The 21,692-nt window shown below is 37.2% G+C and overlaps 1 protein-coding gene across 2 annotated transcripts in view; it reads left to right on the top strand.

Annotated features, from left to right (window-relative positions):
• Nucleotides 1-21,692, top strand: part of Sp3 (Sp3 transcription factor) — a 44,170-nt gene that overhangs the window by 4,420 nt on the left and 18,058 nt on the right. For both annotated transcript variants that reach the window (XM_087900054.1, XM_087900053.1), the window contains one exon: nt 4,756-6,115. In XM_087900054.1, the coding sequence (XP_087756180.1) occupies nt 4,756-6,115 (1,360 nt within the window). The remainder of the gene's footprint in view (nt 1-4,755; nt 6,116-21,692) is intronic.

Below are 21,692 nucleotides of genomic sequence, written 5' to 3'. Positions count from 1 at the left end.
TTTGTTTTTCCTTCAATCTTTCTGTCATTTTTATGCCCAGTTGCATTGGAGAGTGCCCTTGTCATGAATTGCTATAGCAGCATCATTGGGAGTGCCATCACCCCCCAGGGCTTCTGTAGGCTATGGTCCTTTTTACTTTGTGTGTGAAAATACACACTTCTTAAATGCCAACTTTGATATTAGATAATGTCTTCTTTATTTTCTTGTAAGAATCTTAGAGTGACTGAAAAAATGTTGGCTTAGTTTTATTTGGAAACTTCCATAGAGCCTTATCTGACACCTAAAGCAGCCCAAGCTCTCCACTGTTCACCTACTGTTTCCATGGCACTTCCGGTTGCTGTCTTTGGTATTAGATGGATTTCTGATTTATCACTTTTCCATTTAGTATTTAGTGTACTTGATCTTTTTCATTGGTATGTTGATAGAACTTGCATGAAGGAAAGGGCTTCAGACTTAAGTCTTTGTAGATTTTGAGCTATCTAGAACTTGCTTAGTGGAGTTGTATAAATAGGTTTAAAATTGTTTTATAGTTTTTTGGCCACTAATATCTCAAAGTTTGTTTTACTAGTGATTTCTTTCATTCTATATACACTTCCTATAATTTTCTTTTGAGTGACTTGAAACTAATACATTTATTCAGAAAGTGTAAATTGATCTTACTTTGTTCCAGGTATCTAATGGATGTTTTTTAAGTCTGATATCATAGTTTTAATAATTAATGATAACTTTGCATATATGTGTGTGTACGTGAGTGCACAGAGTTTGTTTTTCTTTTCCCCTTTAGACAGTCTTGAGCCTCCTGCCAAGTATTTGGTTTATAGGTATAAACCACTGACCTAGCCCTAATACTTTCTTAAAATTGCTTTTCACTTTAGCATTATTCACAAAACTCTTAATTTATCATTTTATGTTTGATGTACAGTCTACCCCTTCATTTAACTGAGTTTACTGTGGGAAGCTTAGCTCTGAAGAGGTGACATGGATAATATTTGGGTGGACTTGGACACTTGAGTAGCTGTGTTTATTTTCAAGGAACTTGTTGACTAGAAAGATGTTCACTAATGGTTAAATAGCTCCTTTATTACTCTTGTGAGAAATTATCAATCAGTATGTCATATATTTGTCATTTTATTTTGAAAACAAATGGACAAAATAACAGTTTTGTAAAATTAGCTTATGATAGTATTATTCCTCTATAAACTCTAAGAATATTTGTGAATTTAGTGTAAAGTACTGTATTCCTATATAAACCCTAAGAATATTTGTGAATTTAGTATAAAGTACTGTATTTCTCTATAAATCCTAAGAATGTTTGTGAATTTCATACAAGCTAAAAATTTGACAGTTAATCCTCAATTGAACAATAACTTAAGATGATGAATGGATTTTATTTTATGCAGATAAAATAGGCTAAATTTCAGTTTTCTTAAAATGCTGAGAGACTGAAATAAAAATTGTATTGTAATGTTAGAAAAGATTATTTATGGTTATAATTTCAGTTCCAAGTCAAAATTGAACCAAAAGTGACTTCAGTGCTTGACCCTCTATATAAACATTGACGACTAGTTTAAGTGTGTCTTAGTGCGTGCTTGGAGGTTTGTCGTGGGTCCAGTTTCTTCATTTATTTTCTTCTGCATTTATTTCAGTCTCCTTTATTGGGCCTTTAGTTTATCTCTATAAAATACAGATGTGATTGCACCAATCACTTGCTTATACACATTTTATAGTTCTCATTTACTATCTACAGAATAAAGTCCAAACGATTTAGCATGATCTACAAAGCCATTTACAAGTCTTGACAGGAGTATCTGCTTGTATTCCCCATTGGTTTTGTCTATGAATATAAGCCTTTTCTGGACCCTCTCTTGAACTCTTAAGGTTTTTTTCTGTCTTGTGGATTTTATTGTCTGTACTTTTATTTATTAATGCCTCTAACTGACCAAAGTAAAATTTTATATGTTAATGACTTAATTATCTTTAGTATGGACAGTCCCCACCCCTACCCCCATCTTCTGTGTTCTCACATTGTGTTTTGATTAGTGGTTAGTATATTCCACTTTTCACATTATATTAGTATATGTGTCTATGTTTGCTTGATTAGAGTTGTGACCATTTGTAGACAAATTATATTTTGCTTGTACATGCTTGTTTCATCTTCACAAATATGCTGAAATGTTTGCATTAAATCAAAGATGAACTGTAGTTCATTCTCTGAAATAGACTTTTCAACTATGAAAACTGAGTATTGGATTTTAGTGTCTCACTATAGTCTCAGAGAATTGGTGACTGTAAAAAAATTAAAATAAGTAACTGTTCTAAAGTTTGTGCAGAAGTTAGTGTCAGTTACAAACTAGGCTGGCCTCTCAAGCACTACTTTATAGGAAGTAGATATACTGTTCCTTGATGCTCAGTCATATATTTGACATTGTTGGGCAAGCTATATTTGTATATTTTCATTGTTCGGTGACATATAGAGTTATTGAAAATCACAAATGGGGGGCTGGAGAGACGGCTCAGAGGTTAAGAGCATTGTCTGCTCTTCTAAAGGTCCTGAGCTCAATTCCCAGCAACCACATGGTGGCTCACAACCATCTGTAATGGGGTCTGGTGCCCTCTTCTGGCCTGCAGGCATATACACAGACAGAATATTGTATACATAATAGATAGATAGATAAATAAATAAATAAATATTTTAAAAAAAGAAAATCACAAATGGATCTGGAATAAGTGAGGTAGTAATGACTTTATTTGGATGGTAAGGCGGTTATATAGGGTCCTTTTTCCAATGTTTTTATGACTGGTCTTAGTACACTTAGTATACTTTACTCCTAGTCATTTGGTGAGGGCTAGTATAACAGTATTTGAGAAGGGGTTAGGGTCTAGTGGTAGGTGTTTCCCCTTAGTATTAAATACACTGCTGTTTGATGGCTGTTTACTTGTCTCTTGTATTTCTTATCTATGACGTATAAGTGCTAATAACAGTACCACAGGATTGCTCTAAGAGTGTGGAACTATGGTACCTGGCATATGAAAGAAAAGTTCATGTTTCAGATTCTGCTTTTCCCCCCCTTTGGAAAAAAAAAATCTGCTCTTTAACCTTGTTATGTATGTTTTTTTTTGCGTTTTTTTTTCTACATTAGCATTTTTTTAGTGCTGAATCTATAAACCATGGGGGTGATTCTTGAGTGTTACAGAATGTAAAACATTTATGCTTCATGTTCTATTGCAGTTTTAGGATAATAGGTGCAGCCACATCCGTTATTATCCAGCATTTAGCTAGTATTAAAACTTTGTAGACTTGACTTCTGTGTAGTCACAGGACATTCACTTTTTCTCATTAAGTGCTGTTTTTGTTTGTTTGAGACAAGGCCTGACTCATAGCCTGGGCTGGCCTTGGATTCCATATGACCCTCCTGCTTCCCCTATGCTGGGATTATGGGTAGGAGTGGTAACATCACCAGATGCTATGTGTTGTTTTTTTGTTTTTGGTTTTTTTTCTAAATCTCCCCTGCATCCCCAGTAGTTTATATAGTAGTTACTAATAATATGTTTGTACACACACACACACACACACACATAAATAAAATTTGGTGGTTTAAACATCATAAAACTGTGGCTTTTTAAGATTTATAACGTATCAATAATACATAGATTTACCCTTCTAATGCAGATAGCTTGGTAGCACACTATGCTGTTTGTGTATATCTATCTACTTCTTCCCCCGTTCCCCCAGTGGTACCTGATATGAAGGTTTTTGTTGTTGTTGTTTTTTGCTTATTTTTTTTTTAAAGTCTTGCTGTATAGCCCAGACTTGCTTCAGTAGCACCAAGGCAGCCTTTTTCCCCCCTTTTTTCTTTTTTTTCTTTTTTTTTTTTCTCCCCCCTAAATCAGGGTTCTGAGTGCTGGGATTGAAGGCGTGGACCATCAACACTCAGTGCCCAAACTGGACTTAAACTTGAGGCAGTCATCTGCTTCAGCCTCCTGAGTGTTGACATCACAGTTGTTCTGTCCTGTCTGGGTTTAAGGCTCCTCCCTCCCTTAAGACAGGGTTTCTCTGCAGTCTCCCAAAACACTCTGGAGGCCAGACTGGCTGGTCTTGAACTCATATCCTACTTGCCTCTGCCTCCGAATGCCAGGATTATAGGTGTGCCTCACCATTACCTGGCTTATTTAAATACTTTTAGTGGGTTGAATACTCTTTGAACTCTGTCCTGTTCATAATCTTGCCTACACCCCTTTATTTGTACAGCTTAAAAATTATAGATGAGTGCTTAAAAGATAAATTTGTATTGTTAAACTCTATCTATCTATCTATCTATCTATCTATCTATCTATCTATCTATGTATATATACATATACTTCACCTACCCCCACCCCCAGTTCCCAGCTGCTTTGACTGAGACTGAAAATCATGTGGCTATGTGAGTTCCAAGACAAGTCTGGCCAACATAGTGAGACCTTGCCCATCTCCCCCCAAAACAAAAACAAACAAACAAAACCTGTGGTTGTAAAATAATCTAGAATATTCTGATCAAGATACTTCTCCATGTAAATAGGATGTACTATGGTCATCATAATTTACAGCTAGAAGTGAAAATCTCTATGGTATGTATAGTGCTGCTTCTGTATTTGAACTCTTGTTTTATTAAGATGGCTTTCATATTTACATAGTGGGATTTATACTAGGTGAGGATTTTTTGGAATTGGATTAAGCTATAACAAATACATCACAACATTTTTGTTTTTTTCATCCAGACAGGTGATTTGGCTTCTGCACAGTTAGGAGGAGCACCAAACCGATGGGAGGTTTTGTCAGCCACACCTACAACTATAAAAGATGAAGCTGGTAATCTAGTACAGATTCCAGGTGCTGCTACTTCAAGTGGGCAGTATGTCCTTCCCCTTCAGAATTTACAGAATCAACAAATATTTTCAGTTGCACCAGGATCAGATTCATCAAATGGTACAGTGTCCAATGTTCAGTATCAAGTAATACCACAGATTCAGTCAACAGATGCCCAGCAGGTTCAGATTGGCTTCACAGGCTCCTCAGATAATGGGGGTATAAATCAAGAAAGCAGTCAAATTCAGATCATTCCTGGCTCTAATCAAACCTTACTTGCCTCTGGAACACCTCCTGCTAATATTCAGAATCTCATACCACAGACTGGTCAAGTCCAGGTTCAGGGAGTTGCAATTGGTGGTTCATCATTTCCTGGCCAAACTCAAGTAGTTGCTAATGTGCCTCTTGGTCTGCCAGGAAATATTACCTTTGTACCAATCAATAGTGTTGATCTAGATTCTTTGGGACTCTCGGGAAGTTCTCAGACAATGACTGCAGGCATTAATGCCGATGGACATTTGATAAACACAGGACAAGCTATGGATAGTTCAGACAATTCAGAAAGGACTGGTGAGCGGGTTTCTCCTGATGTTAATGAAACTAATACTGATACAGATTTATTTGTGCCAACATCCTCTTCATCACAGTTACCTGTTACGATAGATAGTACAGGTATATTACAACAAAACACAAATAGCTTGACTACTTCTAGTGGGCAAGTCCATTCTTCAGATCTTCAGGGAAATTATATCCAGTCGCCTGTTTCTGAAGAGACACAGGCTCAGAATATTCAGGTTTCTACAGCACAGCCTGTTGTACAACATCTACAACTTCAAGATTCTCAGCAACCAACCAGTCAAGCCCAAATTGTGCAAGGTATTACACCACAGACAATCCATGGTGTGCAAGCCAGTGGTCAAAATATATCACAACAGGCTTTACAAAACCTTCAGTTGCAGCTGAATCCTGGAACCTTTTTAATTCAGGCACAGACAGTGACCCCTTCTGGACAGATAACCTGGCAAACCTTTCAAGTACAAGGGGTACAGAACTTGCAGAATTTGCAAATACAGAATACTGCTGCCCAGCAAATAACTTTGACGCCTGTTCAGACACTCACGCTTGGTCAAGTCGCAGCAGGTGGAGCGTTGACTTCAACTCCAGTTAGTCTAAGCACTGGTCAGTTGCCAAATCTACAGACAGTTACAGTAAATTCTATAGATTCTACTGGTATACAGCTACATCCAGGAGAGAATGCTGACAGTCCTGCAGGTGAGTTTTAATAATATGCTGTAAGAAGTACAATGATAATGTATAGGAAACTTTGCTTTAGTTGTTTATCAGCATCTGGCATTCATTAAAGGTGACATCCTTGTATGTATATATAAGGAGGCATCATAGTATCTCCCAAATTGTTCTTTTTGAAACTTTGTAATAGTTGAAGTGAAAGATTTTCTGTTGTACCAGTAACCCCCTCACCCCCCACCCCACCCCCGCCAAACAGGTACATACTTGTTTTGGGTTTTGGCTTCTGATTAATATTATCGGGCATCATATGTTTTTGGGGGGTTGGGGAGAGCAGGAGAGTGTCTTCATTGTTCTTGGTATGGGATGAGTTTGACTTCAGAGAGCAGGGCGGGATATTGTAGCTAGCCCAAGACTGGCCTAGAAATTGCTATGTAGACCAAGCTGACTTTTAACTCAGAGATTTACCTCCTTCTGTATTCCCCAGTGCTGTTATTCAAGATGTGTGCCACCAAGTCTGGCTGAGTTACACATTGTATATATGGTATTTAGATGGAGTATTAGGTTGGCATAATAAAACATGGCGCTAGAAGTTAAGAATACTTAACAGTCTCAGCCACTAGATATGTGGTTCTGGGTGTTTTTCTCTGGCAAATTCAATGTCTTCATTGTATAAAATGTTAAGACTAGAAAACTAGGTGGATACTGGCAAGAGCTTGCATTTTGATTTTTGTGATAGAGGCCCTTAAATTTGGCTGAGTTAGAAATAGCTATCGATAGGTATAGATTGTAGAGGTTTTAAGTCTACTCATTGAATGTTTTGCAAGCATGATGAAATAATGAAGCTTAAAATGTAGAATTGTTAACATCTAGACAATGTTATTTGTCTAGATAACGTTGAATATTTTTGTTTTATACTAATTCCTGACTTTTATAACTTTAATTCTTCTAGTTTACATTTGCATTTCTGAGGAGATTATACTGTTAAAACTTTACAGTCTGTTTGATCTAAAGTCTTAAATTGGGTTACAGAATTGAAGTGATTGAAGGAACATCCATCTACGCTTTTTTTTTAAATGTACCAATTTTTACTGTTTGTTTTGTTTTTTGAGACAGAGTTTCTCTGTGTAGCTCTGACTGTCCTAGAACTAGCTATGTAGATCAGGTGGCCTGAAACTTAAAGAGAGATCCGCCTGCCTCTGCCTCCCAAGTGCTGGGACTAAAAACTGCCCTACCCCCCACCATCAACTTTTAATTATTCTTTCCTCCCCATTTTCTCTCTTACCTTTTCTTAGAAATTTAGATATGTGTCCTTGATTCTCATACTTGCATTTGGAAATTCTTTATAGTATCTGGGGTTTCTGAAACTGATTGAGAATAGGCTCCCCCCACCCTTATTTTTTTTTGGTCTTTTGAGATAGAGTTTCTCTGTAGTCTGGCTGTCCTGAAACTCCCTCTGTAGACCAGGCTGGCCCTAAACTCCTTTCTGAGTGCTGAGGTTAAAGGTGTGTGTGCCAGTGTGCCACCACCTGACTTAGAGTAGGGATTTTCAGAGTTTATCTGTAGGCCTCTAGAGAGCCTGAGGATCCTTTGAGGAATCCTTTTTCTAATAATACAAAGACGTTACTTGCTTTTTTTTTTTTTTTCCCCTGTGTTCGCAGTGACTGATCAGATTTTAAACTCAAGGCTGGAGAGATGATTCAGTGGTTAAAAACATTTGTAGCTCAATATGAGGACCAGTTCTGATCCCATCTTGTTGGGTAGCTCACAACATGTGTAACTCCATTTCCTAAACCTGAATCTTACACCTTATCCTGGCTTCTGCAAGCACTTGCATATACCCCTGTGCATGTAAACACACATACACATATTAAAAGAAAGGAAATAACCTTTAAAACTGTACAAGTATTTCTATTCTTCATGATTATATATTTCTAGTTAAGTAAAATTACAATCTCACTGAAAACCTGCTTGATAAGTCAGTCACGTTTACAAAATTTTGACTCTTACGTGTTGCGTAACTTTTAAAAGTAGCAGCCTTTTATAGAAATTCCATGTGTGTGAATGCTGGTTTATGTGTATGTGTATGTGTATGGTTTATGTGTATGTGTATGCTGTTGTGCACATTGATTCAGAAGGGGCTGGTTCTCTTTCTGCTTGTGGGAACTGGGATCAAATTCAGGTGCTTAAAATTCATCTTAAGTGCTTAAAAATAATAGCTTTATTGAAGTATAATCCACATACAAAACTTGTAAAGAGTACAGTTCAATAGTTTTCAGTGTGGTCACAGGCTTGTGCAACTATAATCTCGCTATTTTTGGAGCATTTTCATCACCCAAGCAACCCATACTTAGTCTCTGTCAGCCACTTCTCACTTACCTTACCTACGTTCAATCCCTTAATTTGCTTTTCGTTTCATATTAGTGCCTCACTTTCATCTAATGGTATTTTCAAGGTTCATCCATGTTTAGATGTATAAGTTACTTCATTTTATGACTAATAGTCCATGGAGGGATATATTAAAACTTGTTTGTTAGTGGTCATTGGGTTTCTGTTTTTTTGTTATTGTGAATCATGCTGTTATGAGCGTGTGTGTGTGTATGTGCGTGTGCATGTGTCTGTGTGCTTGCCTGCCTGTGTATGAGAGAGAACGTGTATAAACATACTGTTTTTATGTTTTATGCATGAGGGTTCCAGTTTCTCTGCACCTCCATCAGTACTTACTATTGACTACTTTTTTCACTTTTGATATTTTAGTTGGGTGAAAATGATAACTCAGTGTGTTTAGGTGTTTTTCCTACATGTATATTTGTGTACTATGTAGCATGTATGGTGCCCACAGAGGCTAGAAAAGAATATTGGATTCCCTGTAACTGGAATTGCAGATGATTGTGAGCTACGTGGTGGATACTGAAATTCAACTTGGGTCCTCTGGAAGAGTAGCCAAGTGCTCTTAACCACTGAACCATTTCTTCATCCTCAAAACTAGTTTTTGATACTTCAAAAATGAAGTGATATGTTTTCGTAAGAATAGAAGTATCTGACTGGCAAATAACTTTTCGGTGTAAAATTGAGGATTTCCAGGAGAAATTGGAAGTTTTTTCTTTGGCTCAGATTTACTATGTAAGTTTATATTTTTTCTGCTGCTATGGGTGGTAGTGATAAAGATTTTTTTTTGTGTGTGTGATAAAGATTTTAAAAATAGAATTGGATGCCTGACACTTGGAAGTCTTTAGAAGAACTGAGTGAACCCGTGGTTCTTACATGAGCAGTTTACAGTGTTACAAACCATTTAAATGGCAGGATAGGTCAATAGAGCATGGAAAGCTTACTGACAGTGTTTAAGATTCTATATTAACACTGACTTTTAAGAGGCTGGTGGTGCATGCCTTTAATCCCAGCACTTGGGAGGCAGCAGTAGGTGGATCTGAGTTTGAGGCCAGTGTGGTCTATAGAGCGAATTTCAGAACAGCCAAAGCTACATAGAGAAACCTTATCTTGAAGAAAAACAAAAGAAGAAGAAGAAGAAGAAGAAGAAAATAAAAAGACTGCTACTTGTCAAGTTTGGGGTAGTATCAAAGAATACCTACAGTTAGCTGAAAGGCTCTTAAATTATTCCTTTTTTTTTCCAGACCTCATATCACTAGCAGTTGAATATAGAATCTGATCTGAGATTCTGTATTCTTTCTTCAGGTAGTCAAGGATTTGCAAAAATATAAAGTGCATTTTCCCTTTTTGTGTTTTGTACTCCTAGCTGTAAATGGTTCTTGCTGTGTAGACCAGGCTGGACTTGTTTTGTTTTGAGACAGAGTTTCTCTGTGTAGCCCTAGCTGTCCTAGAACTCACTCTGTAGACCAGACTGGCCTTGAACTCATAGAGATCCACTTGCCTCTGCTTCCAGAGTGCTGGCCAGTACACACTGGTCTTTAAAATTTACAGCATTGATCCTTCTGCCTCTGCCTTCTAAGTGTGGGATTACAGACTGTACCGCTATGCCTAGCTTGTTTTCTCTTTAAAAGACTTTTGTTTGGCAAGTAGCTTTTGATAAAATGTTCATTTGTGTTAATGTGATGTGTTTGTTTATTTAATGCTGGGGGCCTGACACATGCTTAGGCAAGTACTCTTAGGATTTATTTTTAAGTTTTGTGTATTTGTTTCTCTCTTCCTGTGTGGGGTGTGTGTGTGTGTGTGTGTGTGTTTGTGTTTATGAGAGAGATCATGGATATCCTATTATGAATAAAATGTTTTGTGAACTTTAGAGAGGTTAAAAAGAGAGGGCTGGGGTTGATGCTCAGTGCTTAACACAAAACAAATTTTGGATTTAATCCTTTTATGTTTGAAAATTACTTGTGAAAGAGAAATCTGAAGACACAAACTGAAATGTTTGAAAATTCTGAAATGTTCTAAAAACATTTAGAAATTCTTTTTTACTGTTTTTGAAGATTTTATAAGGTTAGTGTTGTACAGTGCTAAATATGTTAGAAAAACATTACTGGAAATTTTACGATTTTGTTTTGAGACAAATTTCACTCTAAAGTAGACAGACTGCAGACTTGCATCAATCTTCCTTGACCTCTCAGGTGCTGGGGCTACAGACATCCACAGTGCAGGACATACTTTAAGATTTGTGTTGATTGTGAAACTAAGTTGGGATACATGAAGTGCTTCCATGAAGTTTACCTTCAGGTGTTAGCAGATAGAAGTACTGGCTTAAATATAAGGTAGGAGTTCTAAGGCAGTGACTTTTTTTTTTCTTTGCATGGGTACTCTAGCACTAATAATAAAAGATAGGACTCTTTCATTTTGGGAATAAGTCTTTACTTTGTGTGAATAGTTGAATATGTTGTAGGTTTGGATGGTAAGGCCTACCTTACCCATTTTTTTTTTTTCTCTTGACAGTCTTTCTGTAGATCTGGTGCCCATTGATTGGTTAGAATGGGTTGTCAGCAAGCTCCAGGGATCTTCCTGTTACCCTCTTTTCTTTTTTCTCTGGGGGGATCTGAATTCAGATCTGGTCTAACAGTTTGTGCTGCAGACCTTTTACTGGCTGAGCCATTTCCCAAACCCCAGTAAATATAGGTTATTAGAAAAACCTTGTTTATTGTCCTTTTAATTGTCAAGGTGGGGAAAAGAAGGCTGGACTTAGTGGTATATATAGCCCTGATCCACAGCATTACAAGGGGGGAGGGAGAAAAAAGTTACAGAGTAAAAAATTTTTATCTGTATTTAGGCATAGATACCTAAATGAAAATGCTTAAAGTATGTCCTTGTTTGACATATTTTAGTTTTGGTAGATAGGAGTGTAATTCCAGTTTTACCTCCAAACTAGTCCAAACTATAGGAGGAGGACTCCTAACCAGTGCTCTATAATTTGTTACTTAAAAAAAAATTCCTTTAACAACAAAAAGTAGGCTTTATTCCAGCCTCTTTTTTTGTATGATTTATTTTTATGTGCATTGATGTTTTGCCTGCATGTATGTCCATGTGAAGGTGCCAGATCCTCTGACACTTTAGTTACAGACAGTTGTGAACTACCATGTGGGTGCTGGGAATTGAACCCAGGTCCTTTGGAAAAAAAGACCGTGTCTTAACCGCAGAGCCATTTTTCCAGCTTCTATTCCAGCCTTTTAAAAGCAGTGAATTTGACCAAACTTCTTGACCTTTTTAAAGTCCTTTCATTGCCTCTCTTCCTTTAGGAACTGACTCTTGGTGCAGAGAGTAAACACAAGGCAAAGAGGGGGAGAGATTTGGCTAAGCCAGTAGGAAGGGAACTGAGGAAGAATGGGGTAATAAAAGGAACTTGGTTAAATTGGGATTTTATTTTGATGTTCAAGTGAATGGCTTCAGTATACTGTTAGTTGGATATCAGAATCTGCTGGAGTAGAAATGAAATATTGAGTATTTTTAATAAGCATAGCTATGACGAGATGAAACAATTCAGGTCTAGTTGGAAATTCTGTCCTAATTTCAATACACAGGTTCCGATTTTAATAAAACAGTTTACTAATTTTTATGTATGTAAGTGTTCTGTCTACATGTTTGCCTGTGCATCAGGTATGTGCCAGGTGCCTGTAGAGGCCAGAAGAGGAGGATATAAGGTCCCCTGGATCTGGGTTTATAGTCAGTTGTGAGGCACCATGTGGATGCTAGGAATTGACCCTGGGTCCTCAACAAGAGCAGCCAGTGCTTGCTGCTGAGCCCTCTCTCTAGCCCTGAATCTTTCTATTTTTTAAATGAAACTCAGACCAGTAACTCAAATCTCAGTTTTAGAAATCAAGGATTCTAACACAGCACAGCCTAAATACTAAATAAATACATACTAAGGAAGTAGTGGTGGTAATTACAGACCTAGGAGTTTTTCTTAGGAGGAAGATTACTGAAACAGAAGATGGTAGTTGAGACAGAAAGAAAGCAGAGTGGAGCAAAGATGTTTAAGTAGACAAGCAGAAGGAAATGTAGGATACAGGTATACGGCTGGATGTTGTAGTGAGATAGTCATATTGTGACTGGGAGCGGATATGGATAGAGGTCTCCTCTTACAGATTACACATTGTAATTATAGTTGACTAGAAGCAATGTGTCAAAAACCGTGTTCTTGTTTTACAATAGAAACCAGGTGGGTCGGAGGGCAAATGCCACAAGTTTGAGAAAGAGGTCACTTGAAAAAATTAGAAGAAATTAGAATGTGAAATGAATAATATTAGTACTAGATGCTCTCTTGAATAATAGTGTTTTCTCTGGTTATCCATAGTTGCTGAGGTGGAGATAGCTGTATTGTATATATTCGTTAGTCTCTGTTCCCTAGTAGAATCTTTAGTCTCTACTTTTGATTCTCTGTTCTAAACTATGCTTCTTCTCTCACTTCGTTAGTCAGCCTCTTAGAGTCTGCTGTGCAGTTGGTAAGGTACAACACACACCTCTGACCTTTCCCCTTTCCAGTACATACTCTTTGTGCTCTGTGTGTGTGTTTTGTTTTGTTTTGTTTTTTTTGAGGCATGGTCTCACTATGTAGCCCTAGCTATCCTAGAACTCATTATGTGGACCACACTGACATTGAACTCAACAGAGATGCTCCTGCTTCTGCCTCCTGAATTCTAGGATTAAATAAAGGCTTGTGCCATTACATCTGGCTGACATTTCAAATAGTCAATGTTCACATTAAACACAAATTTACAAGCTACAAACGGGTAGTTTAAAAATACCTTTCTACAATTTTTTTCATTTTTCTTTAGAACTGAGTTTTAGTCACACTAGATTTTCATTATCCCTTCCTTTATTGGTGGATATTTAGGTGAGATTATACAATCTCAGCAATAAGCTGCATGTTCTCTCATGTGGAACCTAGCCAGTGCCATACATATATGTAACAAGTGTACCTGTGGGTATAGTATAACGTGAAGGAAAAAGAAAGAGCTAGATAATCAGGATGAGGAAGGAGAATGCAAATAGCCAACATGAGTTACAAAAGGATGTGAAGCTAATTGTCAGATTCTAGTTGTTTGTGGATTTTTGTATTGTTCTTGGTGGTGATAGTTAAGTGGATAAAATATATTCACTACTGAAAGTGTAAAATTTAATGTTAAGCTTCATTCATAGCTTCTATTTCTAATGCCAATTCTAATTGTAGATAAATTCATTGAGATAAATTTTGGTATTTTTATTTACACTTTCTAAGTAATAAAGCTTATAAAGTAAAAAAAATCTCAACAGCAATAATAAAAAGATCAAAAAATTTAAAAAGTCTTTGTAAAGTAAAATCCCTTCATAGTATGTGACCTTGTAACCAGTTTTATATCCATGTCTTTATGTTCTTTTGACAGTTCTGGACATCTATACCTTCCTTCTGAATTAAACATTTTTATGCTGTGTCTCTTTATTTCTAGCTATAACTGTTCCATTTCTGTTTGTTCGTTTTTCGAGACCGTTTCTCTGTAGTCCTGGCTGTCCTGGAATTCCTTTGTAGACCAGGCTGGCCTCAAATTCAGATCCACTTGTCTCTGCCTGAGTGCAGGGATTAAAGGCATGCACACCATTGCCTGACTAGTATTTTTATTTTTTAAAGATAGTTTTATGTGTGTGAGTGTTTTGGTTTTATGTATGTGTGTATATGGACACTATGTGCGTGCTTGGTGCCTGTAGAAGTCAAAAGGGGCCCTGGATCCTCTGAAAGTGGAGTGCTAGATGGTGGTCATGAGCCACGTGGGTGCTGGGAACTAAACTTCAGTCCTCTGAGAAAAGCAGAATCATCTTTACGACTGAGCCGTTTCTTCAGCCTCATCTTTTCACATCATTCATGAGTGGAAATTTTGGGTTACTCAAAAGTTGTTAAAAGATGAGACTTTGAAGAGGAGGAATAACATGAATAAATGAATGCTGGGAAACACTTGGGGATAAATTGGACCGAGGAGAAACTAGTCCTAAAGGTAAAAGGCTGTTTTAGTTATATAAGATAAAGCGATGAAAGGAAGGAAGAGTATTAAGTGTTGAGACTGTATTTAGAGGATTTGTGGATCCATTGTTAGGTTATATCATTGACAGTTTAAGATTCTCCTTAATTTGGGTATGACAGGTAATTTGATGACTTGAAATGACTATGGCTATAGAAATGTAGAGAGTGAGCTTAGAATGCAAACCAATTAAGTAGAAGTTATAGATACTGAAGTCAGAAGAGAGAGAATTGACAAAGGAGCTAATAAAGGAGTGTGGGGGTGGCGTTGGTGTTGGTGAGGTATCTCAGTGGTTAAGAGTGCTTACTGCCTTTGCTCAGAGTTCAGTTCTCAGCACCCGTCTCATGTGGTTTCTTGTTGCCTATGAAATCCACTTGCTGTGGATTCAACACCCTCTGGTCTCTGCATATACCTCCATACGTGTAGTACACATAAACTCAACACAGATGTACACACAATTTTTTATAATCTTAAAAAGAGTTAAAGATGTTTAAGAAAGTTTCCGTTTGAGACATTGTCTCTCTGTGTAGTCCTGTCTGTCCTTAAACTCACTATTTAGACCAAGCTGGTGTCAAACTTTGAAGACATAGCTATCTCACCTCTGCTTCCCAAATGCAATGGTTAAAGGGACGTGCCACCATGCCTGGCTTGGTTAGAAAAGTTTTGAGGGTAGATTGGGCATTTTAAGTTTACTACTACTAGTAGTAAAGTGTTGCAGGTAAGTGTGTACATTTTCTGTAACTTATCTTATGCTCTGTCACGGTGTTTTACTGGGTAGCATTTTGTTGAGTAGGAGAATTTCTCTTTCTCTGATATATTGGGAAGTTTAGAATAGGTAGATAATTTTGTTTTGAATTGGTGTATTTTCTAGTACTGTGATAAAACATCATCACCATGACCAAGGCAACTTAAGGAAGGTTTTGTTTAGGCTTAGAGTTCCAGACTGCTAAATGTCCACCACAGTGTGGTGATCGCAGGCCTGCACGGTATTGGAACAGCTGAGAGCTCAACAAGAAAGCAGAGGACTGGGGGGGAATTGGAAACCTCAGTGACTTTCTCTTGCAAGGCCACACCTCTTAAGTCTCCAGACAGGATCACCAACTAGGAACCAAGTACTCAAATGCCCAAGATCATGGGGGCATCTTATTCAAACCACAGTATTTTGATTTTTATCTTTTTTTCCTCAGGCAATTGCATGATTGACTAGATATTATCATCTAAGTATCTTAGGATAGTAAGTTAGAGCACTGTAAAGTCTGAAAAGATAGATGGCTTAGCAGTGAAGAACACTGACTGCTTCCTGGAGGATCTGAGTGCAGTTCCAAGCACCCACATGACAGCTCACAACTGTCTGTAGCTCTGGTCCTAGGGAACCCAGGAACACTGCTTCTGGCCTATGCAGGTACCAGGCATAAACATACATGCAAACAAAACACTCATGTACATAAAGTAAACAAATCTTTAAACTTTAAGTTTATAAGAAAAAATTAATGGCTGTTTGCAGTGAACACACATCTGAACCAGTGCAGTTTCCTCTAAGTATGTATGTCTCTTGTTAGGATGCTTTTTATTGCTTATCCCTTACAAGTTTTTAATTCCAAGTATTTCTTGTAATTCAGCCATTACCATGGATCTTCAGATATCCCAAATGCTTTTGCGAATGCTCGACTGTAAATGGAACAGAGTAAGCATTTACTCCGAGGAAAGGGGGAGTTAGTTCAGCCTCACCTGTGAGACCACAGCGTCAGCTTTTTAACCTTGAAAATCTGATACTGATCTTTATATTTGGGTGAGTGAGTAGACAATTGATTTTTAGTGTTAAATGTTAGGAAATTATGAAGGAAATAGAAGAACCTTTGTAAAAATTGTTTTTAGTATTTGTTAATGTTACCCCGTCCCCTTATTTCTCTTTGAGACAGGGTTTTGCTGTATAGTTTAGGCTGGCCTTGAATTTGAAGCTCTCCTTTTTAAGTACTGTGTTCAGGTGTGCACCACAATGCTTTGTTATTTTTCTGTTTTCCTTTTATCCCACTTTTAAGGAATGAATGTAACATTTCCATCTAATTTTCAGAGTCTTGATATGATGTTGTGATAGGAATTTGAAGTCTTGTTTGAGTAGAGTTTGGGCAGTGTTGATACTTTTCTTGTTGCTTTTCCAAATCTTCACAAACTTTGTTAAAGGAGAAATATGTTAGTTGGTAAAGAATTTTGTGTCAAAATCACTGTTATTTAGTTGGTTTGGGAGTCTATTTAGTCTAGATTATGATCTTACCTTTTATTGTTTCCCTTTCCTCCTGCCCTTCCCCGCTGAATACCTCCCTCTCCCTCCCTCCTCCTTCTCTTCCCCTTAAGCAAACCCTCTACCCTTGAAATGCAAGTGTGTGTATTGAGGGAGAAGAAGGAAACGTTGGGATAAAATCCATTGAAGACATAGTTTTTTTGTTTTTTTTTTTTTAAATGAGTCTTGCACACCTTTAATCCCAGCGTTTGGGAGGCAGAGGCAGGTGGGACTGAGCCTGGTCAGGTGTTCAGGACAGCCAGGATTACACAAAGAGACCCTGTCCCCAAACCAAACCAAAATAACAAAGAAGTCTAGTAGTCAGTAGTGTTGTCTGCTTAGCACACCCTTCCCACACTGTACCCAAATTGTGTGTAATTGCTTTGGTTATTGAAGAATGCCAGTGTCTGTTCCATCATGATTGATCTGTAAGAAAAGCTTGAAGTACAACATTAGCTGTCATATGGTAGATATGCGTAAAAAAAACCTTTAAGATACTGTAATTTAGGGATTATACAATTTGCTTTTAAGTGCTTGAAATATGTCTAGACTGATTGAGGTATGAAAATACAAAATACAAATTAAAATTTGAAGATTTAGTATTGAAGAGTATACAAATCTCAGATTTTTTTTTTAAAAGATAGTCTCATGTAACCTAGGCTAGCCTTGAACTATAGGTAACTATTGATCCCTTGAAGTCTTTGTCCTGTTGTTTTACTTTGAATGTGCTGAGATTACAGGCATGAACTACACTCAAATATTAGTAATTTTTATATTGCTCTTAAGTGAAGTAGTATTAAAATTTCCTGCTTTTTACTTACTTGACAGTAGGAAATTGTTGGATCATACAGTTAATAACCTGTTTTAATTAAAAACTGATAAAAGGAATGTATGTTCTTAACAGAAACCCTTACCTGGAGCATTGGCTCAATCAATCTGAGTAAACGGCCCTTAGGGGATGGTAAGGTGCAAAGGAGAAACATTTGGTAAAACTTAGCTGCAGAAACAGCAAGGACTTGTATTGTTTTGGGGGAATGACCTTGGAAAGCAAACAGTATTCTAGCTGCCATTATCAATGAGACACACTGGCAAAGAGTGTCAGTCCTTTAGAGAGGATCCACTCAAGGCTACTGGTGTCTGCCACTCACTCCCATTGTTATGGTGACTCAGTGGTTTGCTAAAGGGCTTAGTGCCTTTTATTTGGGTTAGGAGGAAAGGAGAGTAAAGGTGTTGATTGATTGCTAAGTTTGAGGAAGCTCAAGTACCCACAGTTGGTAGAGGGAGCAGAGAAACCTGATAGACCTACTTCAGTATTGGGGGAAGGAGGTGTGGTTTAGACACTGGCATTTGGAACTCTCAGTAGGTGAAACCTGGTCAGCTTCTCAGTTGTGTAGCCAAAGAAACCACAGACCTGATTAAAAGTCTGAAAATGGTTTAATTCCAAGATTAGTGGTCTAGCCTGGCTCAGACCACTCTCTGACCTGCTTGTGTGCTGAGGATTCCTCTCAGTTAGGGGACATACTCTGATGTTTAACTTGTGTTGAATGAGGATTGCAGATAAAGAAAAACCTTACAGAAGAGGCTGGAAAAGTAGTGGAGTGAGAAACTTCTCTCAAGAGTTAGAGCATTTCTCAGTCTTCCAGAGCTCTTGGACTGTTAACTAGGTTTACAAGTTACTCAAGAGCTAGGGACTATTTTGTCTCCTGTTTGTTTGTTTGTTTTGAATAAAGGTGTTTTCATGAATGTTTTTTAACACTACACCCCCATGTGTCTAAATTTAAGAGGAGTGCATTGAATTGAGTTTGCCCATCAAAGGGCTTTGGGGAACAAATTCTTTATAGTCTATTTCTCTTCCAGGCATATGGTAGGATTGCCATTCCCTATAATCATTGACATTAGATGTGACAGCAGTCCCTTTTATGACCAGTAAAATGTGAGTGGAAATTGAAGACTAGGGCATAATTTGCCATATGCCCCTCTCTTGGTAAGGTATTCTTGGAAATCTCAGGTGGAGCCTTGGTTCCTCAGGACCATTAGGATCAGATCTTTGTTAACCTGAATTGATTGTGTATAAAACTAGTGAGAGATAAATTATTTTTTGTTGTGTCAAACCACCAAGGTGTTAGGGTTGTTTATTATTATTTTTTCAAGACGGGGTTTTTCTTTAGCTTTGGAGTCTGTCCTGGAACTAGCTCTTGTAAACCAGGCTGTCTTCAAATTCACAGAGATCCTCCTGCCTCTGTCTCCCGAGTGCTGGCTTTTAAGGTGTGTGCTACCATTGCCCGGCTTAGGGTTGTTTATTATATAATACAATCTTACTAGTCCCAACTTGATGTGATAGAATGTAATTTTGAGGAACTCTTGTTCTTGAGGACAGGACCAGGTTTGGGTTTTCAACACTCACCCATGTGGTGGCTCACAACTGTCTGTGGCACCATCTTCTGGCCTCCATGGCTGTATAAACATATATGCAGGCAAAATATGCATATATATATGATACATATATCATATATATATATATTAAAGTAAGGAGGAAAAAACCCAGCAAGAACAAAACTTAAGTCCCATGTAACAACTGTAAGTTACTTTATTAGTAAAGGAGGGTTATTACACAAATTTAATATTCTGTGGTTTCTCATATAGAAAATAGATAATGTTAAATTGATTTTTGGAAACATTCTGTTCAAACTAAGTATTACTCATACTTTCCCAAGTAACTCATGACCTGAGGGTTTTGAATTTTAAAAATACTTGAGATAAGTTAAATCATGAAGGAGTTATGCTCTTCCAGTGTTTAATTTCAAAAATTTATAATTCAGCTTACTAAAAATAATTCTGTTACTTTAGTTTCAGAAAAATGGGTTTATACTGTATCTTTTCCATTGTATTTCAAATTAAAAGAACAATATGCAATGCCTAAAGAACACCACTAAATCTGCCTGGGGTTTGAGACAAGATCTCAGTTCAGGCTAGCCTTACTCTTGACAGTCTTCCTCTAACTTAATGCTGTATTTACAGTAGGCATGTGCCAATTGATGCCTAACTAAAAGCTATTATTTCTAAGGAAATTTTAATAGCTTATTATTGGAAGAGTGTTCTTACAGTGAAATTAAAATAGATTAATAATAAAACTTTCTATTTTTTGAGGCAGTTTTTCTCAAACTTGAAATCCTCTTCCTCTTGCCTTCTGAGTGCTGGGTTTGCAGTTGTGCACACCGGCGTGCCCAGTGCTCCATGTTTGTACTCTTGGTGACTAGCAGAAACTCATGGCTGTGGGTCTAGAAGAAGATAGATATCTTTTGGATAGAAACTACAAAAATTTGATCATAATTTGAGACGTGAAAATTAAAATTATCATTTAATTTAGGGCTGTTTTTATATAAACTACTCATGTTATCAATAATGGGTGTGACTTTAAAGAGTGCAGTCTTCAATTCCTTAGACTAAGAAGGCTGTTTATTTCTGTGATGTAATGATTTGACAAGTTGATGTTTTGGGGCATGGGAAGAAAAGCAAAGTAAATTAGAGTTCCATTTCTGTTGCAGTTCTGAATCAAGATCAGTTTTATATCTTAAATCTTTAGTTCGACTACCTAATCATTTTCATAATCACTTTCAGATCATTAGTTTCTAAAAATTGAACACCCCCCGCCCCCCGAGGTTTCTCTGTATAACCCTAGCTGTCCTGGAACTTTCTCATAGATGAGGCTGGCCTCAAACTTACGGAGATCATCATGTGCCACCACTGCCCCGCTGGATTTGTTTTTAATATGGATGTTTGGTACTGTTAGAATTTGAATAGTGTAAGTTATGATTGTGTTTCAGATAAATCACTTGGCTTCTTGGATAGCAGTTATTATTGTGACTATCTTTCAGTTCCTTTTTTTTAAAGCCTAGGGAGAAAATCTTAACTACTTTAGAGTAGCTTCAAAAACTATTTTTTAAAATCTGGAGAAAAAGCGAGGAAAACTAGCTCATGGGAAGAGGGTAGACCCTTAGGAAATTGTGCATCTTCAGTAATTTTTATTCTAAACTTTTTGGCATTGATTTTTATCTGTGAGATCCCTAAAACAAGTCCTCTGTAAGTGGGAACCATTCCTAGGGCTTTCCTTTAATTGAAATTTAAAAAGAAAACATTTAAATTTATCATCTTAATTGCACCATAGAACTTGAATGGAGTCAGAACAGCTTTTGAGAGCTGGGTCTCTTCCCACTATGAGGGTCCTAGAGCTCAGGCTGTAAGGTTTGGCAGCAAGCACTTTTACCCATTGAACCCTCACTTCACTCCTTACTAATTTGTTTTTAATTGTTCACTTAAATATGTTCATATTGTGCAACATAGCTCCTAAACTTGCTGACATTACAAAACCACAATTCTATATGTACTCAATGCAAATTCCCTTTGTTCTTGTCCCTCGACTGCAACTTTCTACTTTTTGTTTTAGTGATCTGGCTACTTTTAAGATACTTGATGTTTATGGAATTTGTGTTTTGTTAATTGCTTATTTCAATGTCCTTAATATCCTTGAGCTATTTCTACTTTGTAGTGTGTGGTAGGATTTTCATAAGGCTATGTAGTAGTAGTATATACTTAAATTCTCAGGTTTTAAAGTCATTAATTTTATCAAACTGCAGTTAATGTATATTACACATATGGGAAGTTAATAATACTCTGTGAATTATTTCTTATGCAAAGAACTAATTATGTGTTTGCACATTCTCTCACACATAATCGTGTGCTTGTGGAGGTCAGAGACCAGAGTTCAGTGTTGACTCTTCCTCAGTTGCATGCTCCACCCCTGCCCCCCCACCTTTGTTTTTGAAAGACAGGATCTAACTAACTATGTAACCCTGACTGCCCTGGACCTACCTGGCTATGT

This window comes from Myodes glareolus, chromosome 21, assembly GCF_982192425.1.
Source record: "Myodes glareolus chromosome 21, mMyoGla1.1, whole genome shotgun sequence".
NCBI lineage: Eukaryota > Metazoa > Chordata > Mammalia > Rodentia > Cricetidae > Myodes > Myodes glareolus.
This window is presented reverse-complemented; position numbering and strand designations above follow the sequence as displayed.